This window comes from Vicia villosa, linkage group LG7, assembly GCF_029867415.1.
Source record: "Vicia villosa cultivar HV-30 ecotype Madison, WI linkage group LG7, Vvil1.0, whole genome shotgun sequence".
NCBI classification, from domain to species: domain Eukaryota; kingdom Viridiplantae; phylum Streptophyta; class Magnoliopsida; order Fabales; family Fabaceae; genus Vicia; species Vicia villosa.
In genome coordinates, this window is record NC_081186.1 from 83,402,818 (window position 1) to 83,428,880 (window position 26,063).

Sequence of the window (26,063 nt, forward strand, 5' to 3'; positions counted from 1 at the left end):
TAGAGGAAGGAAATGTTTTCAGGTGATTAACTAAATAAACTCTTATTCTTTAATGGAGAAAAGTATAGTTTATGGAAAGAGAAGATGAGAATCCTTGTTGAGGAGATGAATTGTGGTATTTGGAAGACTGTGAAAGTTGGTCTTGTGGTTACATTTAATTTGCGTCATTTTAAGACATGAGAAGCAAGATACCACAGCATAGTGTTGAGACATTTTGACTCTATGAGCACAAACCAGGAGGCAAGATGTGGAGCAAGATATTCCACAGATTGTGAGACATTCTGCCTTGAGGAAATTCAACAAGTGACCAAGTGTTGTTGTCTTTGAAGTACTTCAATTACTCATTCATAGCTTTCACCCACTTCGAATCCTTCAATGCCTCAGCTGCATTGACTGGTTCGACATCTGCGTAGAAAGCGTAATGTACCAGTTCACCTTCATCATTGACCATATCATCTGATGTAATCACAAATTCTTGCAACCTTATAGGCATGTGTCTTGTTCTCTGAGGTATGCTTGGGCCTACATCACCTTTAACTTCTTGTCGAACTTCTTCTCTTTCGACTTCAGTGGCTGGTTCTTCACAAAAGATTCTCACTAAATCCTTCTTGACATTTTTAGTCCAATCTCATTCTTTAAGCTCATCTATGATCACGTCCCTGTTGATCACTACTTGCTTGCTCACTAGGTCGAACAACTTGTATCCTCCTGTCGAATGATATCCTGTTAGGATCATCTGACTCAACTTGTCACCAAGTTTTCTTCTCAACTGATCTGGAACATGTTTATGTGTTATAGATCCAAATACCTTCAGATTAGATTGCGTAGGCTACAGCAGGCTACACCATTAATAAAAAGGCACACTACTCCATATTTTTCCTGACAAATCACGTGTGACTTTAATAAGAGGATAAAAAATAAAACTACAGCTACTTGTTAACACATCTTCGGTTTCAGGTTTATATGGATCAAGACTTGCCATCCGTTTTGGACCATCTATAACCGTCACAGGCTGAAAAACCGACCGTAGACCCGATATGATCCGACTGAATGCTTGCGATTTTAAACGGTTGGACCGGGTTTCGGTTGGTTGAGCATTTCTTGTCCACCCCTAGAAAATACATTAGTACCACTTAGCTACCACTCTTTTCTCACCCTTTAACACTTGAACAATAAGTTAGGATATTCACAAAATAAATATTGTAAATTTCATAAAATTTAATATAATTATTTACTGTTTTACACCGATTATATCTAAAAACGGGTATAATGTGCCTAAAATTAAGTAGAAAGTAGTGTAAATATCTAATATTTTACACTCATTATATTTTAAAATTTATGACATAGCCTTCTTTCTAGACATCTCTCTATATTCTAGAAATATAATGTGATGCACTGGATTTTTCGCCATTACAATTGCTGATTTATTGTCACAATTGATCTTAGTAGGCTCATCTTGTTTTTCTCCCATGTCTTCGAGTATCCTGCGAAGCCATATAGCTTGACTATTTGCTTCAGGAGCTGCCACTTACTCGGCTTCTGCTGTTGATTGTGCAACTGTAGCTTGCTACTTTGACGCCCATGAAAAAATTCCTGATCCTAGAGAGAAAGCATAGCCAGAGGTGCTCTTCATGTCATCTAGCGAACCTGCCCAATCACTGTCGATGTAGCCAAGTAATTCTGAGTTGGTTTTGGTAGTGTACCATATACCTAACTCTTTTGTTCCTCGTAGATACCTCAAAATTCTTTTTCCTACTCCAAAGTGTAATTGACTTAGGCTTTGCATGAATCTTGATAGAAGACTTGTAACATACATTATATCTGGCCGTGTAGCGGTTAAATATAGAAGACTTCCAATTAGACTTCTGTATTTGGATGCATCAGCTTTTGGTGCTCCATCACTCTTATGTAGTTTCTCATTTGTTATGAGTGGAGTAGAGACAGGTTTGCAACCGTACATCTTGAATTTCTTAAGTAATCCTTCTGTATATTTCTTTTGCGAGATGAATGCCCCTTCATTTCTCTGACTTACCTCTATACCGAGTAAGTAACTCATCAAACCAAGGTTGGTCATCTCAAAGGTCTTCATCATGTCTTCTTTAAACTTCATCATCATCTCAGTATTGTTTCCCGTGTATATAAGGTTATCTACATATAGAGAGAGTAAGAGATTGTACTGACCTTGGGACTTGATGTAAAGTGTAGGCTCACTCTTGCTCCTCCTGAATCCTAGATCCATGAAATACTGATCAATTCTGCTATACCATGCTCGAGGTGTTTGCTTCAAACCGTAAAGTGCTTTTCTTAGTCTTAACACTTTGCTTTCTTTGCCTTCAGACATGAATCCTTGTGGCTGCTCCACATAGATCTCTTCTTTAAGTACGTCGTTGAGGAAGGCAGACTTGACATCTAGTTGATGGATACTCCATCCTTTTTGTGCCGCAAGAGCTATTGGAGCTCTTATGGTATCAAGACGAGCTACTGGTGAAAATGTCTTATTGTAGTCGATCCAAGGTTGTTGTGAGTAACCCTTAGCTACTAGCCTCGCCTTGTGTTTCTGTATGGTGCCATCAGGGTTGAGCTTTGTCTTATAGACCCACTTAACCCTAATGATATCTTTTCAAGTATGGCCATGTTACAGGTTTCATATATGTCCACCAAAGATCTTACTCGTCTTGGAGTAGACTCTGGTGATGATAATTCTTGTTGTTGTTGTTGTTGTGGTGGAGGCGAAAGAGGTTCACTTGATTCTTCTTCCTCATGTTCTTCGTCCTCGGGTTCTTCTTGAGGTAGTTGAGCTGGCATAAGGATGTTCTTCTCCACTTTTTCTTCATCCCAATTCCAAGAAGCATTCTCATCAACTTCAACATCTCGATTGATGATGTGTTTTTTAGTTTGCAAGTTGTAGACACGGTAGCCCTTAGAGATTGTGTTATACCCTAGGAAGATACATCGTATAGTCTTGTCTTCAAGCTTATGCCTATTCACGTCTGGAATATGAATGTAGCATATAGATCCAAAGACCCTTAGGTGCTTTGCTGATGGCTTCTTCCCTCTCCAGGCTTTAATTGGAGTCTTATCTTGTACTGCCTTAGTTGGACATCTATTGAGTATGTAAACAGCAGTGTAGAGTGCTTCAGCCCAGAATGTGTTAGGCAGTCCCTTCTCCTTGAGCATTGATTTAGCCATCTCCATAATTGTGCGATTCTATCTCTCGGACCCACCATTTTGTTGAGGTGAATATGCGACTGTAAGTTGTCGCTCTATGCCTTCATCCTCGCAAAATCTGTCAAACTCGCGAGAGGTGTACTCTTTACCGCAATCACTTCTTAGTACTTTTATCTGTTTTCCACTTTGATTTTCCGCAAGGGCCTTGAACTTTTTGAATACTCCAAAGACTTCTGATTTTTCTTTTAGGAAATAGACCCATGTCATTTTAGAGAAGTCGTCAATGAAGAGTATAAAGTACTTGTTGTTCTCATGTGATGGCGTCCTCATCGGTCCACATACGTCGGTATGTATCAGCTCCAATAGGTCTTTCACTTTCCATGCTCCACCTGCTGAAAATGGAAATCGGTGTTGCTTACCAAGGAGACACCCTTCGCACAATTCATTGTTGTCCTTTATGCTTGGAAGATCTCTCATCATGTTCTTCTCATGTAACTGCTTCAAGGCATGTGTGTTGAAGTGGCCAAATCTTCGATGCCAGAGCCATGAATCATCAACTTGTACTTTCATGGCAATGTTAGTTGCATATTTTAAATTTAGCGGGAAGCTTCTATTGCTCGTATTCATCTTCACTTGGGCAATCTCGGCCCTTTTATTTTTGTTGTCTAATATTTTGCATACACCTCCTTCAAAGTGAAGTGTATAGCCTCTCTCCATCATTTGACCAGTGCTTAGAAGATTTTCTTTTAGGTTGGGAACTAGTAAGACATCATGGATGAGTCGTGTACTTTTATCTGTCTCCACCATGACAAGGCCTTTGCCTTTTGATTCAACCACACTACCATTTCCCAGTCGTACTTTCACTTTACAGACTCGTCAATGCTTTTGAAAATAGTCTCATCCTTGGCCATGTGATTGCTACATCCACTGTCCAAGTACCAACTTCCTTTTTCTTTCATTAAGTCTTGAGTGGTATAGAACATACATTATTCTTGATCATGATCCTCTACGATATTAGCTTGATGCCTATCTTTGTTGCGAAACTTTTTCTCTATGTGTCCAAACTTCTTGCAATGGTTGCATTGTGGCATATTACGATACCAACAATTTTTCTCTCCGTGGCCTAGTCTTTTGCATATATTGCATGGAGGATTTTTAACTGTCTTGTTCTTAAAGAAATTTCTAGAAGCTTCTCTTCTTCTAGAAGTTTCTCCATAACTCTTCTTTCCTTCATCTTCTTTATTTTGGGGCCGAAATTTGAGCTTTGATCGGAAGACATTTTCAAGCGTATCTTCTTTATGCCTATTCAGTCTTTGCTCATATGCTTCAAGAGAGCCCACTAGTTATGTCACTGATAGAGTGGACAAATCTTTGGTTTCCTCAATCGTTGTCACGATTGGGTCAAACTTTGGGGGCATAGTAATTAGAATTTTCTCAACAATTTTCTTGTCAAGAATATCATCCCCAAAAGCTCTCATTTGATTAACTATTTCTTTGAATTTAGAATAGTAATCTTTAGCTGTTTCAAAATCCTTCATCTTCAATAGTTCAAAATCTCTTCTTAGAGATTGAAGTTTAACAGCGTGTACCTTATCACTTCCTTGAAACTACTCCTTCAATGTGTTCCACGCATCTTTGGCAGTCTTAGGTCCCATAATTCTTGGAAAAATTGCATCAGTCACGACTTGTTGCAGGGTGAACAACACCTTTGAATTTTTCTGTTTATTTTTCTTCAACTCCTTTTCTTGAGTTGCATTAAGAGTTGATGTATCCGCGGGAACAGTGAAGCCTTCTTCTACTATGTCCCATAACTCTTGAGATGAAAAAAATGTTTCCATTTTAACACGCCAGAAATCATAATTTTCACCATTGAAAATAGGGACAGAAACAGATGATGATTGAGTGATGTTATCCATAGCTTAGAAATTGTTTTTGGAGTAGGTTAATATTACAAAGGAAATTTTTGAAATAGGTGGGAGGATTTTGGAATGGTAGGTAGGTAATATAACTACGCCCAATGTATGACCGAATGTAGCTTTGATACCACTGTTGGTAGCTGATTAGTTGATAGTTGATAAAAGATAGTTTTAGAGAGATGTTTAGAAAGTAGACTATGTCATTGATTTTTTGGATGATCAATTACAAGATATCATTTGCCTATTTATAGGCTCAAGTCACCAACCTCTCAATGGTGGTGAATATTTCTACATCTCTTTAGTTCTTTCTAGTATTCTCATGATAGATTAGTGTCATGATGGTTCTAGGTTATTCTATCTTTTACATACACTTATAATTCTAGATTGATCTACCATATCCATACACACTATAGTTCTAGATTGTTCTACCATATTCATATACACTACAGTTCTAGGATATTATACCATTTTCATACATATTATATTTAGAATATTCTAAAAATTTGTAGCAATTTCAACACTAATTAGTTGGCTTAGTTAAGAGATAATTAACTAGTTAGATGACTTATGTATACAACAAATTTTATGTGTATTAAGGTTGGGAAAATCTCATACATATTCATCTTCTTAATTCAATAAAAAATATTCCACTAATCAATGAATCACATCTCTTTGCCTTTAATCAATTTCAACTAAGAAAGTAAAGTTTTTTAAGCCAGAAGAAACACATTTTCCTTCTTCTTTCATATACTGGTAACATCAAATTGTTCCAACAAACTCCATTTTTAAAAATAACGGGAGAGTTATATTTGAAGAAAGAAGAATAATACAAAGTCAAAAAGTATATGTGTATTTAATCACTATTAAACTTTTCATCATTACATTTTATTAATGATTTTTCTATTCTCTAAATAGAGCTAACATTTATTTTGAAAAATTGAGAGAATCTAAAATTTTCAACTTTTTTCATTATAAATTTGGGTGTCATTGAAAATCATTGCCAAAGAACAATGAAATGCTTCATCACGAGGAGGTCAAACGAAGGACTTAATATCATTAACATGTGAAAGGTGGGACTCACACGGTTTTCATTACTTGTTGCACCAATATTCAAGGTTTACTGATTAGGGTCGTTGCGGTTTTGTGTTTCATATGAATTACTTAATTACTGACGTTCTTTATCAAAATAAACTGTGAAATTTATTTACAGTCATACATATTTCTCTTTATATACTGATGATCTCTCAAAGCTGATGTATAACACAATATATATTTCCCAATAGCAAAATGAGGATTTGTACGATGTTTCTTCTCTGCTTTGCTACCCAAGTGATGGTTTATTACATGAACTCAACAACAACAACATATGCACTCTCCTTAAGCTCACAGACGGATAAGCTTGCTTTGCTAGCTTTGAAGGAAAAAATTACAAATGGTGTGCCTGATTCTCTACCATCATGGAATCACTCTTTGCATTTCTGTGATTGGGAGGGTGTCACATGTGGGCGCCGTCACATGAGAGTATCTGTCTTGCATTTGGAGAATCAAACTTGGGGTGGTACTCTTGGTCCATCCTTAGGAAATCTCACATTTCTCAGAATACTCAAACTTCAAAACCTCGCTTTGCATGGTGAAATTCCAGCTTTGATTGGTCGTTTGAAGCGATTGCAACTTCTTAGCTTAGGAAATAACAAACTTCAAGGAGAGATTCCTAAAGAGCTTACTAACTGCACAAATATCAAAGTATTGGAGTTGCTGGAAAATCGGTTCACAGGAAGAGTTCCCACGTGGTTTGGATCAATGAAGCAACTTACTACCTTGATTTTTGAGAACAACAATCTAGTTGGTACAATTCCATCTTCCCTACAAAATGTTTCATCACTCCAATATCTATCTCTTTTAGAAAATCATTTGGAAGGAACCATACCTTATTCTTTAGGTAAGTTGTCAAGTTTGAAATATCTGTCTTTAGCTTTAAATAGTAATTTGTCAGGTGAAATCCCTCCTTCCCTTTACAACCTATCAAATATTCAATGTTTTGATCTTGGAGTAAATGAGTTATATGGTAGTTTTCCATCAAATTTAGGTCATATTTTTCCCTATCTTGTAGAGTTCTATGTAGGAGACAACTATATAACCGGGAATTTTCCCACTTCAATATCAAACCTCACTGATTTGCAAATATTTGATATAGGGGGGAATTCTTTTAATGGGTCAGTACCTCTTACTTTGGGTCGATTAAATAAACTTGAATATTTAAATATCGAGAGTAATAATTTTGGAAGTGGAAGGACTAAAGATTTGGACTTTCTTTCTTCATTATCCAACTGTACTGAACTGTCAACATTCTCTTTTCATAGTAATAATTTTGGTGGTGAATTGCCGAGTCTTATAGGAAACTTTTCCACCCATCTTGCTTGGCTAAGGATGGAGTTTAATCAAATATCTGGAGTGATACCTAAGAGAATTGGACAACTTACCGGGTTAACTTACTTAAGCCTTGGAAATAATTTGTTTGAGGGAATAATTCCAGATTCAATTGGAAATCTTACAAATCTAATAAGATTGGACTTGCAAGATAACAAATTATCTGGCAATATTCCTACGAGTATTGGCAATCTTACTGTCTTGTCTGAGTTATATCTAGCTCAAAACAAATTAGAAGGACAAATTCCATTAACCCTTAGATATTGCACCCAATTGCAGATATTAAATATCTGTGATAACAAACTGAGTGGGGATATACCCAATCAGATATTTGGCTATCTAAAGAATTTAATATTCTTATACTTATGCTCCAACTCATTGACTGGTCCCATTCCTTTAGAGTTTGGTAACTTGGATCATCTTTCACTATTGGATCTACACTCAAATAAGTTCACCGGTGAAATTCCCAAGGATCTCACTTCTTGTATGTCATTAACAAATCTCTTTCTAGGGGGAAACTTTTTCCATGGAGAAATACCTTCGTTCTTGGGATCTTTAAAGTCCTTAGAATTCATTGACATTTCTCACAACAAATTCTCAAGCACAATCCCTTTTGAACTAGAAAATCTGAAATTTTTGATTATGTTGAACTTGTCTTTCAACAATCTTTATGGTGAAGTTCCCAAAAGAGGTGTCTTTAGCAATGTATCAGCAATTTCATTAATTGGAAATAAGAACCTTTGTGGTGGGATATCTCAATTGAAGCTTCCACCATGTTTGAAAGTACCTTCCAAGAAACACAAAAGATCTATAAAAGAGAAACTTATCATCATCAGTGTAATTGGTGGGATTTTGATCTCTTTCATAGCTTTTATAACTGTCCATTTTCTCACGAGAAAGTCCAAAAAGTTACCTTCTTCACCATCTCTTCAAAATAGGGCACTAAGAGTTACTTACGGAGAGTTACACGAAGCAACCAATGGATTTTCTTCAGCCAATTTGGTAGGGACAGGAAGTTTTGGATCTGTTTACAAAGGATCTCTTCTCAACTTTGGAAGACCTATTGCTGTAAAGGTGTTGAATCTTGAAACACGCGGGGCAGCAAAGAGTTTCGTGGCAGAATGCAATGCTCTAGGAAAGATGAAACACCGGAATCTTGTGAAGATCCTAACTTGTTGTTCAAGTGTTGATTACAACGGTGAAGATTTCAAGGCTATTGTTTTTGAGTTCATGTCTAATGGGAGTCTAGAAAAGTTGTTGCATGATAATGAAGGGTCCGAAAATCATAATCTCAGCCTCACACAAAGGGTAGACATTGCTCTTGATGTAGCTCATGCATTGGATTATCTTCACCATGATGAAGACCAAGTCGTAGTTCATTGTGATATTAAGCCAAGCAATGTTCTTCTTGATGAAGATATTGTTGGCCATTTGGGAGACTTTGGTTTAGCTAGGCTCATTCATGGAGCCGCCGAACATTCAAGTAAAGATCAAGTTAGTTCCTCAACAGTTAAAGGAACTATAGGATATCTTCCTCCTGGTAAGTTTCTTATATCCCTTACTTGTTACAAACTGTAATAATTCAAAGTCGTTACATTTCTTTAATGTGTTAAAATATTCCTAAACTGTTGAAATTATTGTTTGAAAAGAGTACGGAGCAGGTGGTCCAATATCATCGCAGGGAGATATCTACAGTTATGGAATTCTTGTATTAGAAATGCTCACTGGAAAGAGACCCACAAATAACATGTTTTGTGAGAATATAAGCCTACACCAATTCTGTAAGGTGAAGATTCCAGAAGGAATTCTTGAGATAGTGGATCAACGTTTGCTTGAGCCATTTGCTGAAGATCAGACAGGGATTGTGGAAAACAAGGTTAGGAAGTGTTTGGTGATGTTTGCTCAAATAGGAGTTGCTTGTTCTGAAGAATTTCCTAACCAGCGAATGTTGATAAAAGATGTTATAGTTAGGTTGAATGAAATCAAATCAAGGTTGCCATGATATAAACACCATTGCTACTGTGATAATAATACAATTGTGTTCATAAAAAATCTTGAATAGTCTTGTATCCGTCAAATGTTTTTTCTTGTGTTAGTTTGAATTACAATTTCTATGTATTAGGGTAATAATTTGTGTTTGTAATAATATTGTATGGAAATATTGTTGGTTATATGCGTTTTTTGTTTGGCAGTTTTGGTTTATAAAATAAGAAATGATATTTTGACATCCAATTTCTACACTATGGTGAACAATGACATACATAATTTTGATATTTTTTATATTTTTTTCTCTCTCCAAAACAATTATGGTTAATATTGTGTAAAAATTTGGTTAATAGAGTTTATAGCTTGATTAATAGATATTCTGGCAATAAAATATAGTCTTAATTGGAGATAAAAAGTTGGTTAATTGACTCTTATAAGTTGGTTAATACAATTCATAGTTTGGTTATTAGTGTCTTGACTGGGAAATACAAGTTTATTAATTGAGTGTTATAACTTGGTTAATACAATTCAGAGTTTGATTAATATATATTCTCACTTAAAATAATAATCTTACGTGATAAATTAACTTTGGTTAATAATATGGATAAAATTGGTTAATACAGTTCATAATCTGGTTAATTAATTCTTAAACATAAAATATATTAAATATTATAATAAAGTTGGTTAATATATTCATAAGTTAGTGTCGAATATGGTTAATAGCATATATTTTATTGGTTAATAAATTATAGGTAAAATAGTTTGTTAATAACATACACTTTTGTGGTTAACTCAATTATGAAGTTGGTCAATGACACAACCATATATTTGAGTTATAAAATAAATTTTAAAACAAATTTAAAACAAATTTTTTTTAAAATGTTATTATTTTATTTAAAAAAACATTGTTCACCGAATAATACAGTGAACAGTGTATACGGAGTAACAAATGGGTGTAAGAAATGGTGTCACCATAGCATTGCTATTATGAAAACTACTATAGTTTTTAAAATCAATTATAACATAAAAATTTAAAAATAAATAATGAAAATGTGATATTTAAGAATAGGGTTAAATATATGATCCCTCTGTCATTAGGGCGAGTTTTGATTTTTCCCCTGAAGTATTTTTTTGTGAATGCGCCCTTATAAAACAAAGAATCCATTGTCGCCACGCCCTTTTACTTGTATGGCTGACTGGGTATTGTGTTTATGGCTATGTGGCATTGAGATGTTGCTGACTGTGTATTTATTGTTGATTAAATGTATGGATTGAATAAAATCCCCTTATTCTAAGGTTTTTCTTCCCCTTCCGTTCAATTCTTCCCATTCCTTCGAATTATTCTTCCCCTTTCGTTTCATTCTTCTAATTCGTCTTCAGTGTTACTCCATTCATCTTCTTCTTCTGCGTTCATACTCTATCCTTTTAATTAGAAGCATGGTTGGAAGCAATTATTTTGGAAGTAGCGATAATTCAGTTGGATTTCCATGTTTACCCATATGTGGTTGTGATAGACCAATGAAGATGTGGGAATCCAACGCAGTTCAAAACCACAATAGAAAGTTCTGAAAATGTTACACCAATACAACAACAAATCTCTACCTTACATTCTTAAAGGAACAATGCTCAAGATATTGCCAAGACATCAATTCACAATAAACTATATACATCCACCACTATATATCTTTATTGTGAAAGCATTTTCCTTGATAACATTTGCTCAAAATAATTAAATCTTGGAACTTAAAGAAGCTTGGAAAAGTTTTCTATGATGGATTGCAAGTGCAGAAAAAACATTTTTCAAAATTGGAACAGATAATTCCTTACTTAGGGTAGATAGCTCGTTAAAAGTTGATTGCATGCAGTCCATAGAACTTTAAAATAATAAACACAAAATTTATCCAACAGGATCTGTATTAGAGCAAAGATGTGTTGTTCTCCAAGAACAACAACTACTATGATAACACTGCATTTGTTGTAATAATGTAATTTAATATTCTGTGTAAACAATGTAATGTTAAAAAAAGCTTATACACCTTTTACCTTAGTTTTTGTCATAAATCGAGGGAATAATTTTGGCGTGATAATTGAGAATAATGATCACCGTCGTTAAACAAATTTGTGTCGTCAATTTTATGTTTATCAATGCTCAAGACGCTCACATTAGTGATTTGCGTGAAACCTAACAGACATTCATTATAAAAGCATTATGAATATCAATAATTGTTAATAAAACATATAACATGAAAGCATTGAAGCGTAAAAAACTTGGTAAACTTCTCTACGATGGATTGCAAGAGCAGAAAATAAATTGTGTTTCAAGTTTGTGTTCTTCAATAATAAAATTTTTATGGTGTTCATCAATAATCATATATTTATTCATTTAACTAACATTTTTCTTATTTTACATAAGAAACAAATTAATGCAAAGGGGATCTATTGCATCCAACATTTTATCTTCCCTAACATTTCAATGAAACGAGGATTCAACATCTGATATTCACCAACAGTGATAACGATGAATCAAATTAAATATTTGTTATATATATATATATATATATATATATATATATATATATATATATATATATATATATATATATATATATATATATATATACAGGAATATTATGTGTAAACAACGTAATATTATGGATAAACAATTAATTTATAAATATTTTGTAGTTTGTATTGAATTTAAAAAGTATATATCAATCTTACCCCTTGGTGTATTGATAATTCGAGAGGTTTGATGTGCTAGTTTTAAAAATACTAAAAGCATTCCCCCTTTGTGTTTTAAAAATCGAGGGAAAAAGTTGTTACTTTTCATGACGCCCTTCGTTACCTCGCTTCTTTAGCCGAGGTACAATGCATTTTGGATCCAAGGTTAAAAGCGTTTTTGTAGTCGTGATTGGATGTTCAACCAATTGGGGTATAACTTGTTGTTGCCTCTAATTAACAGGAATCCCTTCATAGTTTGGTACTTCTGCATCCTGAATTGGTCTAATATTTTGAACGTGAAGGATTTTTCGAATGGGTGTTTGAGGATCCCCCTAAAAGTCATCAATTCGACCCATTTGGTTTACTATCTGTTGATAACAGTGAATCATGTTTGATATCAATGGGTTACACACTGTCCCTATCTATTGGGTGAGCATGTTAACCATATCATGGTTACTCTCATCCATTTGTTATCTCAAAGTCCAAAGAAAACTTGTTGGTAGCGTTGGCATCACTTTAAGGGTATATCCTATCCCTCCTTATGGCAACGCTACTGGACTTAGATTACTTATGGAAGATCCAGACAACAAGTATGGGTTAATAAGCGAAGGTATGGCTGTCACACTATCTGCGTACGTAGACGCACTAGTGTGGAGACCTTTCATCATTGATGTAGGCATACCGTAAGGAAAATATCTATTACCCATGGGAAGCATTAAGCTTGAGACATATGGCCTAAAATCTCCAATAGTGGGCTGTGTAACCCTGGGAGTTGTTGGAAGAGTAACCGGTGGTGGGGGGAACCAGCACTTCATGTAACGTCGACGGAACTTATGTTGTACCACCATGGAAGCGATTTATCCCACAGACATTAAAGTACCAACGACACTAGTCACTGCTTCGACTGGTTGTCCTTCCGTATTAGGAGCATTATTTTGGGGAAGTGGATTATTTTTCAATCAAACCATTCTAGTAACTTACCACTTCTCTTTTGGATACACACTCCAACATTGAAATTTTGTGTATGAAGAACAAACTACACAATAAAATCTCAAGATTTTCTATTAAAAAAATGGTTTTAATTTTTTTGTTTGCACAAAAAGGTTCTAATTAGCGTGTCAATTTGTTTACTGGTAATTAGCGGGGCAGCAAAGAGCTTCGTGGCAGAATGCAATGCTTTAGGAAAGATGAAACACCGGAATCTTGTGAAGATCCTAACTTGCTGTTCAAGTGTTGATTACAAGGGTGAAGATTTCAAGGCTATTGTTTTTGAGTTCATGCCTAATGGGAGTCTTGAAAATGTGTTGCATAATCATGAAGGGTCTGAAAATCATAGTCTCAGCATAATACAGATGGTAGATATTGCTCTGGATATAGCTCATGCATTGGATTATCTTCACCATGATGAAGACGAAGTTGTAGTTCATTGTGACGTTAAGCCAAGCAACGTTCTTCTGGATGAAGATATTGTTGCCCATTTGGGAGACTTTGGTTTAGCTAGGCTAATTCGTGGAGCCACCGAACATTCAAGTAAAGATCAAGTTAACTCCTCAACAATTAAAGGAACTATAGGATATCTTCCTCATGGTAAGTTCCTTATATTCCTTACTTGTTACAAATTGTAATAATTCAAAGTCATTACATTTCTTTAACGTGTAATAATATTTCTAAATTGTTGCAATTATTGTTTAAAAAGAGTACGGAGCAGGTGGTCCAATATCATCACTGGGAGATATCTACAGCTATGGAATTCTTCTGTTAGAAATGCTCACCGGAAAGAGACCAACAGATAACATGTTTTCTGATAATGTAAACCTGCACCAATTTTGCAAGGTGAAAATTCCAGAAGAAATTCTTGAAATAGTGGATCAACGTTTGCTTGAGCCATTTGCAGAAGATCAGACAGGAACCGTGGAAAACAAGATTAGGAAGTGTTTGGTGATGTTTGCTAAAGTCGGAGTTGCTTGTTCTGAAGAATTTCCTAATCAGCGAATGTTGATAAAAGATGTTATATTTAGGTTGAATGAAATCAAATCAATGTTTCCATGATATGAATACCATTGCTACTGTCATAAGAATGTAATTGTGTTCATAAGAAAGCTTAAAATAGTATTGATTTCAAGAGAAAGAGCCATCTGCTGGTTTTTTTTAATCAGACTTGTTTTCTGTTAAATAAAACTAAGATTTGGACTCAACAAAAGGAAAGATTTACATTCCTCAAAGTTTGTTGATGGTATGTTAGCACTTACGGAACTTATTTATTTGGCAACGAAGATTGAGAATGATTGTCTTATTTTTAAAGTTGATTTTTGAAAGCTAGCTTATAATTATGTTAATTAGTGTTTTCTTGAGTATATGTTAGATAGACTTGTGTTAGTTAATGCTTTCTTGAGTATATATATACTAGGTATATTTGGCTTTGGAGAACACAGGAATGCGTGTGGGGGATGCATGCGCATGTGTTGTTTAAAAATCTTGCTGTTCTACTAAAAAATTAATATTTAGAAGGGACTTAAGCAAAGAGACCCTCTTGTACCTTTTTTGTTCCTTTTAGTTGTAGAGAATCTGAATGATTTGTTTGATAAGACGATAGATCTTGGTCTTTAATCAAAATTTAAGGTTCAAATGTTGGCTTTGATTGTGTCTCGTCTACAATATTCAAATGACACTCTAACTTCAGGAAAAAGGTTTATTCAAAATTGATAGATTATTAAAACTATCTTTAAGGGACTCAAGTTAGCATCTGATCTTTGCTAGGACTGGAGTTGCATGTTCCACACAGATTACCCCGCTCTGCAGATGTGCATAAAAAATGTTACAACCAGAGTTGCATGCAACTAAACACAATTTGTCTCTCTAGCTTGGTTGCTTTTAACTGAACTACGGAAATTTAATATTTGTCCACGAAATCCTAACTCTTCCAACTGTAGGCAACCGATAAATATCTTTGTTCTGTAACATGACGGTGCAAGGTAGAGTTTGAGCAAATAGATTTACAAATTACATTTGCTTTCTTCTAGGGTCTGTGAGTACAGACTCTCATAATGTTGCAAGAAATAAAACAGACAAACACTTAGGCCCGAAATTAACTGAAATCGTGTGATAGATACAAGCTGTGACCTTAAGAAATCATGTATTCTGCAAACATAACTTTGATGGTAATGAAATGACCCATTCAGTATGTCATATTACACCATATTACCGTAGTATATGGTAATGAAAAATGTAATTAGTTAGAGGCCCTAAACTCTAATTATATTTAACAGTATAGGGGACTCAAGTATATTTCACAGTATAGGAAGGATGAGTTCGACTTATTTGTAACTGCGTGATGTTAATCTTTCAAGAAAGCAAAATACAATGATATAATTAGTTGATGATGAAACTTTCACACAAAGGCCATAACATAGTAGAAACAACTTTCACATCAGTATTATATGCAGCTAGCTTATTGTATAAGTTTTATCATGACAGAACTTATCTATAAGCCATTTTTATAGCAAAAATATAAATTAACTTTATATGTTTGGCGATAAGTTGTAAGCTATTTTGATAAGCCGACAATAATTCAAACAATGTGATAAGTTGTTTCGTTAACTTCTTAGTTTCACAAAACCATTTATATGAACTCTTTCAAAATCATTCTAATTGAACAAATCCCTCAAGTTTAAGAACTATGAGGCACGAACACAATACTAACACCACACATTAGACCGGATAATAATTTTAAAGAATTAGTAAATTGAATGTAATCACAAGAGTCAGAGTCAGTGTTAGGATCCGTATCTGACCCAAACACGGACACACGCACGTCTTTCTTCAGATGTGTCAATACTAGATAGTTTATGAAACACCTAATCATAATAAAAATAAACGTCAAAGCAAGTTTACAAATTGAGAATTTGAACTATAGTAATAATTCATACTACAATTCAAGTACATAAACAGAAATTCCTCACAACAACGCCAACAACACGATCGGAACTTAATATAACAATATACACATCCACACAAAACAAAAATTACCTACGGCGCGTGAATTTCAGAACAAACCATCAAAGCGCGTGACCAATATTTCGATCACCGTTTCGCGTTATCGTAATCAACGATCTCCGAATCGGTAACAGATCTCGAATGCTGAACAATCGACCTTCCAATCGAGTTAATCCAATCCTCCTTCTCCTTATCAGAATCCGCAACAAAATACATCGTATCAGCGCGTGTCGAAAGCTCAAACGAATACGGTCTATGGAGAATATCCTCCGCGCCTTTCACAGTCAGACAACTCGCGACGGGGATAACGCCACGCGGTTTGGACACGCGCGTGATGGTGGATTCTTTGAACCAGAAGAGTTTCCCCTGTTTGAGTACGAACCAACGGCGCCGCCAGGTTTTGATGTATTCGCCTTGTTTCATTAGCCAGCCGGTGCGTTCCGGGTCGGACCAGAATTCTGTGCCGTCGTGATCGGTCGGATTTTCGATTAACGCGGTTGCCGCGCGCCAGAGGCTCGCCATTTTAGGTTGGTTTTGTGAAGAGGGTTTGGGGAAGTGGAAGGAGGGATTGGAAACTGAATTGGAACTAACCTTGCTGGAGAGAAAAGTAGTTACATCGTGTTGCTTCGCTGGACTCGTAGCACACGTGTGTCTCTCCTCCCCGATTTATTTAAAAAGTTAGATATTGTTTAATTTATAAAAAAAACAGATTAAATATATTAGGAGTTCTAATTAGGGGTGTTAATAAAATAGGGAGAAAAATTACAATTTTTTAGGTGTGGTTTTAGTTATTTGATAATAAAAATATAACCAATATATTTAACATAGAAATTTGCATATGAGTAAGAAGAAATAATTTAATTTGAATACACTGACAGTGTAAGAAATTTTACAACGTCAGTGAATGGTAATCGTTAGATCATAAGTTACGTTTGACTTTTATTTTAAATATATTTAAATAATCATTGTGAATAGTTGTGATGAATTGATTGTGTAAAACTTTTTACACTGACAATGCATAACAACTAATCTCAAAAAGAAATTATACACTTGTGACGTGGGAGGATTACGCGTATCGAAGTTGAAATCGCGCAACGGAAAACATTTTAATATTTAAGAGATTTTAGTTTAAATGTTTAAGCAATTTATATTTTATTTGTTTTATTTAATTCTGTTGTGGATTTAAGGCCCAAAACGACCAATAGGGTTTCTTTGTTTTTTGAATTTGAAGACCTTTGGCATAACCATAAGGATGATCTCTTTTATTATAATAGAATCTAAAGTTTTCTTCATTCCTAAGTGGACTCGAGAGCTTATCTACAGGTTATGCGCTTATGTTTCATGTTGTTCTTTTTGTAGCTTGACAGCTATGGCGGATCAACCGGTAACCAAAGCATATCTTGAGGGAATTACCACGGCTTTTACCGCGGCCCTAACCACATTGACTGAACAAATAGAAAATTTAGCAAATCAGGCGAACAACGTCAACAACAATGGGTTCGCCAACAACAATGGGAATCGGCGAAGAGACACAAGAGAGCAACCGATTAGGAAGAGGTTGATCATAGGAATCTACAAAAGAACCATGACTATCGAGTGAAGGCTAATATTCCATTGTTCTACGAAATGATGAGAGTTGAGGAGTTTCTCAATTGGCAGATCAACGTCGATAGGTTCTTCAACGTTATGGGTGTACCTAAGAGCAAGCAAGTCAAGATGGTTGAGATCAGGCTTAAAAGTATTGCAGTTGTCTGGTGGGATAAACTTGTTGTTCAAAATCATAGGCAAAGAAAAAGAAAGGGGCTAGTTAGAACTCGGGGAAGAATGAAACAATTGATGCTGGAGCGATTTTTACTGTAAGATTATGAACATATTCTTTATAAGATGTACATAGAGTGTGTTTAGGGAAAGAGAATCGTGATTGAATACACAGCTAAGTTCCTACAGTTTTCTGAGTGCAATGAATTAGGAGAATCAGAAAGTGGCTCGATACATCAGTGGCCTAAAGGTATCCTTGCAAGAGAAGATGGGTTTACAGACTGTATGGACCGTAGCTGAAGTATCCAGTTTAGTTTTGAAGGCAGAATTGATGGAGAAATCCCCTCGAAATTTCTCGTCCATTGAAAGGTACTCACCCAAAAATAACTTTGAATCAGCAGGTGACAAGGAAAAGAGTGCAACACCCCAGAATTCTAACACTGAAATAAGGGGCTAGCAGTTCTAGCGGTGTGTAGCAGGGTAAAGCACCAATACAGAGGCAGAATAGCAGTTCGGGGAAGGCCATTTCGGCCACGAAATCTTCCAAGACCTGTGCCTTAAGGGCTTTTCTTCCTTCGTACTTGATGTCGAACTCTGCAAGCTCTAATGACCGACGGAGCATCCTTCCGTTCATATCGGGGCGTGCAAGCAATTGTTTCACGGGTTGCTCGGTTCGCACGACTATGGTATGGGCTAGGAAATAGTGCCTAAGTCTCCGGGCCGAGGTTATTAATGCAAGTCCAACCTTTTCGATTTGTTGGTATCTGACCTCGGGGCCTTGGAGTGCTTTGCTTCTGAAGTAAATGGGTTTCTGGCACTCCGAGGTTTCCCATATTAAGGTCGCGCTGACGGCCTCGGTGGATACGGCGAGATAGAGGTATAGGATTTCTCCGGACTCAGGCCGGGATAAGACCGGTGGGTTGGAGAGGGCTTTCTTGAGATGGGAGAGGGCGCGCTCACACTCTTCCGTCCATTCGAAGGCGGTTTCCTTGCGCAAGAGTTTAAACAATGGAAGAGCGTGTTGGGCGGATTTGGCCACAAACCTGGATAGTGACGTGAGCATGCCGTTTAGGGTTTAGATTGACTTTTTTGAGCTCGGGGTAGGCAAATCCGAAAAAGCCCTGCATTTATCCGGGTTGGCTTCGATTCCTCTTTCCGTTGGGTAAAAACTGAGGAATTTTCCTGCCCGAACGCCGAACGTACATTTCTCAGGGTTGAACCTCATCTTGCACTTTCGGGCTTGCTCGAAAACCTTTTTGAGATGGGCGGCATGATCGGTTTCTTTTTGGGATTTGATGATCATATCGTCCATATAGACTTCGAGCATGTCGCCTATTTTCGCTCGGAACACTTTGTTCATCATGCACTGGTATGTTGCACCGGCGTTTTTCAGACCGAAGGGCATTACGTTGTAATAGTAGTTTCCCGATTCGGTCATGAAGGCCGTGTATTTCTTGTCAGTTTTAGCCATGGGTATTTGATTGTACCCGGAGTATGCGTCCATAAATGAAAGTAATTTAAAACTGGCAGAATTATCGACTAGTTTATCTATATTAGGCAGAGGATAAGCATCTTTTGGGCAAGCCCTATTAAGATCGGTGTAGTCAGTGCACATGCGCCATTTTCCATTTGATTTTTTAACAAGTACAACATTGGAGAGCCAAGTGGTGTACTTGGCCTCAGATATAAATTTGGCCTCTAGGAGGTCTTTTACAGCTAGTTTGGCCGCATCCGTTTTCTCTGGTGATTATTATCTTCTTCTCTAAGCGACGGCCTTGCAAGCGGGGTCGATAGTCAGGTGATGACAAGGCACTTCTGGATCGAGTCCGGGCATCTCGGCGGCGCTCCAGGCGAATAGGTCGGCATTTTCACGGAGGCAAGCTTTGAGTTGTCTTTTGGCCAGGTCCGGCAGGTCTGCTCCGATCTTGACTCCCTTGTTCGGATCTTCTCCGAGGGCCACGAGTTCGAAGTCTCCGTCTGGAATTGGCCGGAGGATCCCTTCTGATGTGCCTGTGTCTCTGCTCGGACTCTCCCTGAAAACGACTGTCGAGGTCGACAGTGTCGATGCGGGGCATTGATTTGTTGGTCTCGGAGACTGCGCTGGTCGCTGTTTTGTCTTGAGCCGGTGTCTTTATCGTGCTCAGGCCTTTGGCGGAGGCTTCGAAGCATCTTCTGGCCGCTTCAATATCGCTGTTGAGTGTTGCGACTTGTCCTTTGGTCGTATAGTATTTAAGCTTGAGGTGCACGGTTGAGGGGACCGCGATTAATTCGGCTAGGGTTGGGCATCCAAGGATGCACTGGTATATCGATGGGCAGTCGATGACCAGGAATTGGACTTTAACGGCCCTCGTGGTTTCCGCCGATCCGATTGAAACTATGAGCTCCACGAACCCCCATGGCTTAGTCACCGTGCCGTTGAAGCCTTGCAGGTCTGACCCTACGTACGGGGTGAGGTGGCTGTCATTAAGTTGCAGTGTTTTGAACAGTTGGGAGTACATGATGTCCACTGAACTTCCTTAGTCGACCAATATGCGCCGCACGTCAAAGTTGGCCATCCGAACCCGGATGAGAAGGGGAATGGTTGTGTTGGGTGCTCCTCCGGGCAACTCTTCTTTGTAGAAGGATATGGAGGATGGGCTGCCTTTGGCATGGTCGAGAGTAGAGGTTTTGTTTGCACTGGCTGAGATCAGCTCGTTCAATTTGCGTTTTACGGATCCGACGGTGAGCTTGCTGAATCCCCCGCCGGATATGACCAAAGCGGACGGGAACATTTCTCAAGAGCTATGAGGAGACGGAGTGGTTGCCGACTTGATCCAATCAGGGAGGTAAAAATATTCAGGCCTGGTGACGCTCATGGCCACTTGCATGGCGGGCGTGTCCTCCGCCGACTTTTCCTTGGTGATCGGTTTAGCTTCTTTGGCAGCCTCTTGCTTCTTTGTGTATTGTTTCAGGTGTCCCTCTCGGATTAATATCTCTATTGCGTCATTCAGTTGGATGCAGTCTTCAGTGTTGTGCCCGTGACCTTTGTGGAATCGGCAGAACTTCGATTTATCCACGTTTGGTCGTGCTGGCATGGTCTTTGGGAAACAGACCATGCCCGTCTGTAATTCGGCGTCGCGCAATCATTTAAGATGCGTTCCCTTGAAGCGTTCAACGGGGTGTATTCTCGGAACTTCCCAACTGGGGTTTTGTAATCCTTGGGGTCCCGGCCTTTGTCGTCCTTCTTTTTGTCCGCTCCCCGGCAGGAATCATCTTGGTGGGCATTTTTACTGCTCTCTTCTTGCCTGGAGTTACAGACAGTGTGGGCGGCTTCTTTCTCCTCATACTGTATGTACGCTTGGGCTTTGAGGAAGAATTCGTCCAGAGTAGCGGGTGTTTCGATCCCGACGGCCTTGGCGAAGTCTGAACGTGGTTGGAGACCTCGCTTGAGTAGGAATTTCTTCATATGGGCTGTCGTGGACACTTGCACGGCTTCTTTGTTGAATCTTTCAATATAAGCCCGTAGAGACTAGTATTTTCCTTAGATGATGTCTTCCAACGAGGCTTCAGATTTCCGGTGTCTCCGGGAGGCTGTGAAGTGTCTGGAGAAAAGTTTTCCGAGCACCTTCCAGGAAGTGATGGATTCGTCAGGTAAACTTTTATACCAAGTCATGGCTCCTTTGCGCAGGGTGGTAGGGAACAAACGGCATTTGATGGCCCCGTGCACCCCTCTGTAATCAAGAAGGGCGTCGATATTCTCTATATGTTCGTCTAGATCCATGGTCCCGTCGTATGTGCCCAAAGGAGGGGGCTTCTCGAGACCGGTCGGCAAGGGAGCCTCTAAGATTGCGTGGGATAGAGGACCATGGCACTCCTCTTCCTCGTCGCTAGTGGACGGAGAGGAAGATCGGCTGTGGCTACGCCTGCGTCGCCTCCGGTTGTCGTCGTGCCTTGCCGGAGGCGATCTAGACTTCCTTTTTGGCCGAAGGGATATTGATCGGCGTCGAGAGTGACGGTCGCCTGACCCTATCTTGGAGGAAGGACCCGCATTCTCCCTGGGGGAGGGGGAACGAGGGCGTTTCTTGGTTACTACGTCGCGTCGAGAACGAGGTTTGTGACCGGGGGGAGTTTTTGAACGACGCTTCTACTCAAGGGCCTCGATCCTATCGTTTTGCTGCTTAATGAGCGCCTTGGTCTGAGCCAGAGCGGCCAGAACGGCGGTCATAGTCTGGTACGGGGGAGTCTGACCCTTGGAGGAAAAAGGGTTGCCCAGAATTTCTTCGTGGTCGTCCCTCCCGCATGCGTCTTCGAGACGTTAGAATGTCTCGTCTTGGAGATCTCTTGGGGAGGGAGATGCTGAGGCACCGTCGCGAGGTACGGTGCTCCTAGGTGGAGGTATAACGACGGAGATGTCGTTTTTTATGAGTTTTGAAGCTTCTAATGAAGAGGGGTCTTTGTTATTGCCGGCCATGAGTAATGATTTGATTAAAGCTTTGGTCCCTGGGTTCTTGTAGGAGACAAGAATGGATCAAGAAGGTGCAAGAAAAAGGAACGGGGGAGCTAGATTTTCCCACAGACGGCGCCACTGATCTTACCGAGTGGATCAGATGGCCAGCAACAATGAAGGCTTGATGTTCGAGATGATTGATGGGAAAAAAGGGTTGTACCTGCAAGGCACTACGATGCCAAAGTATGTATTCCACAAGGTACAACAAAGTGAGAAAATTTGGGGGTCGTAAAGATTACCTTGCCCTCTGTGTGGAGAGGGCTATTTATAGGATGTTCTTATGTGGATTAAACTCCTCCTTTTGGAGCGAATATTTAGGTGACACACGAACTGGTTGTTTACCGGGCACGAGGGTCCCTCGTGGTCGGCTGTCTTGTGAGTTTGCCCGGAGCGACCGGGCGGAACTTGTCACGCGTGGTCTAAAGTGTCTTGGGCCGAAGGCTGGATTGGCCCAATTATACTGATTGGGTCGTTCCAGAACAAATGTAAAAGCGAAAAACCTCTTTGAACCAAAACACAAAAGAAACTTCATCCAAAGAAATCACAGAAGAAGAAGAATCAAAATGAGTACCTATGTTGAAACTTCATCCAAAGAAATTAGAGAAGAGGAAGAACCAAAACACAAAATGAGTACTTCAATAATGATAGAACAGAAGTTGCTATGGCTGTAGAGGCCCAAGTCTTTGAAAGAGACCCTGCTAAATGACATAATAAATTATAATTAATCGATTATTTTTTATTAGACAAACGAGTATGGGTATGGATATTTAGCAGTGGCGGAGGCAAAAATTTTAGACAGTCCGGCCAAAAATTTTAACTACAAGTTATATGTGACATAATATATAAATAGTCCTAAAGTGTGCTACATAAGAGAGATAAAATCTAACCAGCAAATACTGTGTTAAATAAAATTATGAGGTAAATGCCCTCTCCGAGACCTTTTTTCGGTGAATTTTCGAATAATATCAACATCTGTTTTAATTTTCACAATATTTTTATTAATTTTGTCTAAAAATCAGCTATTAAGTTGGAGGGTATACAAAGAAAATAGGGATCGAGCCCGGGCGCGTGTCTGAGCTAGCTGGGTCATGGAACCGCCCCTAGTATTTAGGTACCCATAAGATACAACTACAGTTACTAACATTGATATCTATGCAGATATGAGTTCGGATACGAGGATTATTTTAAAGGGTGGGTAGAAGACGGGTCCTATTGCCCAAATCCTATAGGTTGACATCATACTTTGTACCGTTGCTTGTGTGTACTTTAGCTCCTTGTAACATTTGATTGCTTTAATTAAACTCTCCCTACTTTTTGTTTTTGTTTTTGTTTTCGGTATAGATAGGACCCCTAAGTTTCAAGAGAAAAAAAAACTAAGCAAGGTTTTATACACATATTTATTCAATTTTTTACAAAAATTTATTTAATTAAATCACGATTTTTCACATGGCTAAGACTTTGTTTGAATTGATGGAATCGGATGGAGCGGAGCGGAATGGAATGTGATAGAATGAAATGATGTTTCATTGCTTGGTTTATTTAAAATTGGATGAAGCGGAGTAGAATGTGATGCAATAAAATGATGTTGCGTTGTTTGATTTACTTAAAATTGAATGCAATGGAGCGGAATATAGTGATAAGAATTTCATTTCATTCTATCACTTATCACCATATTTCTTATACTTCGATTTGGACGGAAAGAACAATTTATCTTGTTCCGTCCTAAAATTTTCAAACAATAAATTAATATACTTGTTCCGCTCCACTCTATTCCATATCACCACATTTCCCTCTGTTAACTTCATAAGATCCAAACATAACCTAAAAAATTAATAATATAAATTGTTAAAGAAAAAAGTTTCATAAACTAATTTATTTAATTGTATCAACTGTTAATGGTTTTTTTTTAAAATATTGTTTTATTTATGGTTCTTATAATCATGATTGAAGTTACATATCATGACCATAATGTCATCGGATATTCTTTACAATTTTTTAATAAAAAAATTATCGCATGAGTCAAAATCAGTTCTACAAGCCAAGATAATTTATAAAACACACAAAAGCTTCATATCCATAAGTCAAAATCAGTTCTACAAGCCAAGATTGTTCTACTCTAGAACAGTCAACCATAATAAATCAATTACATGTTTCTGAAACGACTTTAGACTCTCCTAAATTAAAATGAAACCCTAGCATACTATTCATGTTTGTTAATCACACCCGAATGAACTCTGGACCTTTGACAATGGCATCACTACGCTTCTTTGATCTATAGCACTTCCTGTTTCTATAATAATAAGATACTGGAAAGTAAGTTGGTACTTTTGTGATCACAAGATTGAGTGGAGCTGGATACAAATCTTCTGAGCATGATCTGAAAATTCAAAATAATAATAATAATAAGAAAAACATAATTAGATTAACTAGAAGTTTATAAATCATTGAAAAACTAAAGTTTTGACGCATTAAATGTGATAAAAAAAATTCAAGTAATCATAAAAATTAGGAAACAACAACAAGTTACCTTGGAGAAGGTGAGTCCTGCTTATAATTTTCTTCAGCCTTTTCGTTCAGAATCTTTTCATCAATAATCTGAAAATATAACATGAGGGTGAATTCAAATCTTGAAGATAGGGCATTTGTATACCAAGAATCAAAAAGATAGTTGAAAAAAATTACCTGAAATTTGAAATATGATCCAGGATGAAAAGAGAGGTACTCTTTTTCTTCGGTAGAAGCATTCTCATTCTTGAAAGCATTTGGTTCCCAGCTCCATGGAGTGAAAAAAGAATCATCTTTCTCAAGAAAGGATAAGAATCTTGCATCAAGCTTTGTATCCTTCAATCTCTTAGAAGCATCATCGTTGTCACTAGTTACCATGGTATCGGTATCAATGAGATCATCACTTTCCTCTTTTGTAAAGTATCTGCACTTCATGGTTCTTGAGAGGCTAAGAGAATAAATGATAGATGCAATATGAAACTGTGTTGGTTCAATCTAAAATATGAATTGAAAAAACGGTTTAGGCAAATATATAAGGTGCATGTGGATAACTTTGAAGTTATAAAAGATATGATTTACCGTAAAGATTTTTTTCTTAAATGTTGTATGATATATCCAAAAAGATTTTGCCAATTAAATATCAATTTTGATAGTAGACATAAGAAATTGTTTTACATACAACCAATCACAAAATTTTAATTAATTAAAAAATAAATGAAAATTTTCCTCTCTCCTTCATAATCTCAACCACCCTATATCTAATTAAAAACAAAATTTTAATTAATTAAAAAATAAATTAAAAATTTGATTCTCCTTCATAATCTCAACCACCCCATGCATCCAATTAAAAACAAAATTAAAATAAATTTTATATATATATATATATATATATATATATATATATATATATATATATATATATATATATATATATATATATATATATATATATATATATATATATATATATATATATCATTCTTTTAAAATATATAAAATGATATATCTTATGTGTACAAAATATTGAGAAATTAATGAATCTTTATGCATTTATTGTTATCCATTCCTGACCTATATTGCGACATTTAGAGCATCAAATCCAA

At 37.2% G+C, this 26,063-nt stretch overlaps 4 protein-coding genes across 5 annotated transcripts; 2 read left to right on the forward strand and 2 right to left on the reverse strand.

The window, feature by feature from the left end:
* The first annotated feature begins 6,276 nt into the window (after positions 1-6,276).
* Positions 6,277-9,696, forward strand: LOC131621012 (probable LRR receptor-like serine/threonine-protein kinase At3g47570). 2 transcript variants are annotated; one of them, XM_058892209.1, is made up of 3 exons: positions 6,278-7,023; positions 7,480-9,051; positions 9,161-9,696. In XM_058892209.1, the coding sequence occupies exons 1-3, from the start codon at positions 6,372-6,374 to the stop codon at positions 9,511-9,513; spliced, it is 2,577 nt and encodes an 858-aa protein (XP_058748192.1). In that variant the 5' UTR covers positions 6,278-6,371; the 3' UTR covers positions 9,514-9,696. The 2 variants fall into 2 exon arrangements, with proteins under 2 accessions (XP_058748191.1, XP_058748192.1); XM_058892208.1 differs by having other exon boundaries at positions 6,277-9,051.
* A 2,909-nt stretch (positions 9,697-12,605) lies between these two features.
* On the forward strand, positions 12,606-14,842 carry LOC131619518 (probable LRR receptor-like serine/threonine-protein kinase At3g47570). The gene is made up of 3 exons (XM_058890606.1): positions 12,606-12,901; positions 13,360-13,805; positions 13,915-14,842. The coding sequence occupies exons 1-3, from the start codon at positions 12,606-12,608 to the stop codon at positions 14,265-14,267; spliced, it is 1,095 nt and encodes a 364-aa protein (XP_058746589.1). The 3' UTR covers positions 14,268-14,842.
* A 1,246-nt stretch (positions 14,843-16,088) lies between these two features.
* LOC131621013 (pleckstrin homology domain-containing protein 1) lies at positions 16,089-16,864 on the reverse strand. Its single transcript, XM_058892210.1, has one exon. It carries the CDS (start codon positions 16,731-16,733, stop codon positions 16,299-16,301), a length of 435 nt encoding a protein of 144 aa, XP_058748193.1. The 5' UTR covers positions 16,734-16,864; the 3' UTR covers positions 16,089-16,298.
* Positions 16,865-24,517: 7,653 nt separating this feature from the next.
* Positions 24,518-25,620, reverse strand: LOC131617630 (uncharacterized). Its single transcript, XM_058888888.1, has 3 exons — positions 25,138-25,620; positions 24,983-25,050; positions 24,518-24,832 (listed from the first exon to the last, which is right to left on the reverse strand). The coding sequence occupies exons 1-3, from the start codon at positions 25,393-25,395 to the stop codon at positions 24,673-24,675; spliced, it is 486 nt and encodes a 161-aa protein (XP_058744871.1). The 5' UTR covers positions 25,396-25,620; the 3' UTR covers positions 24,518-24,672.
* Positions 25,621-26,063: the final 443 nt, after the last annotated feature.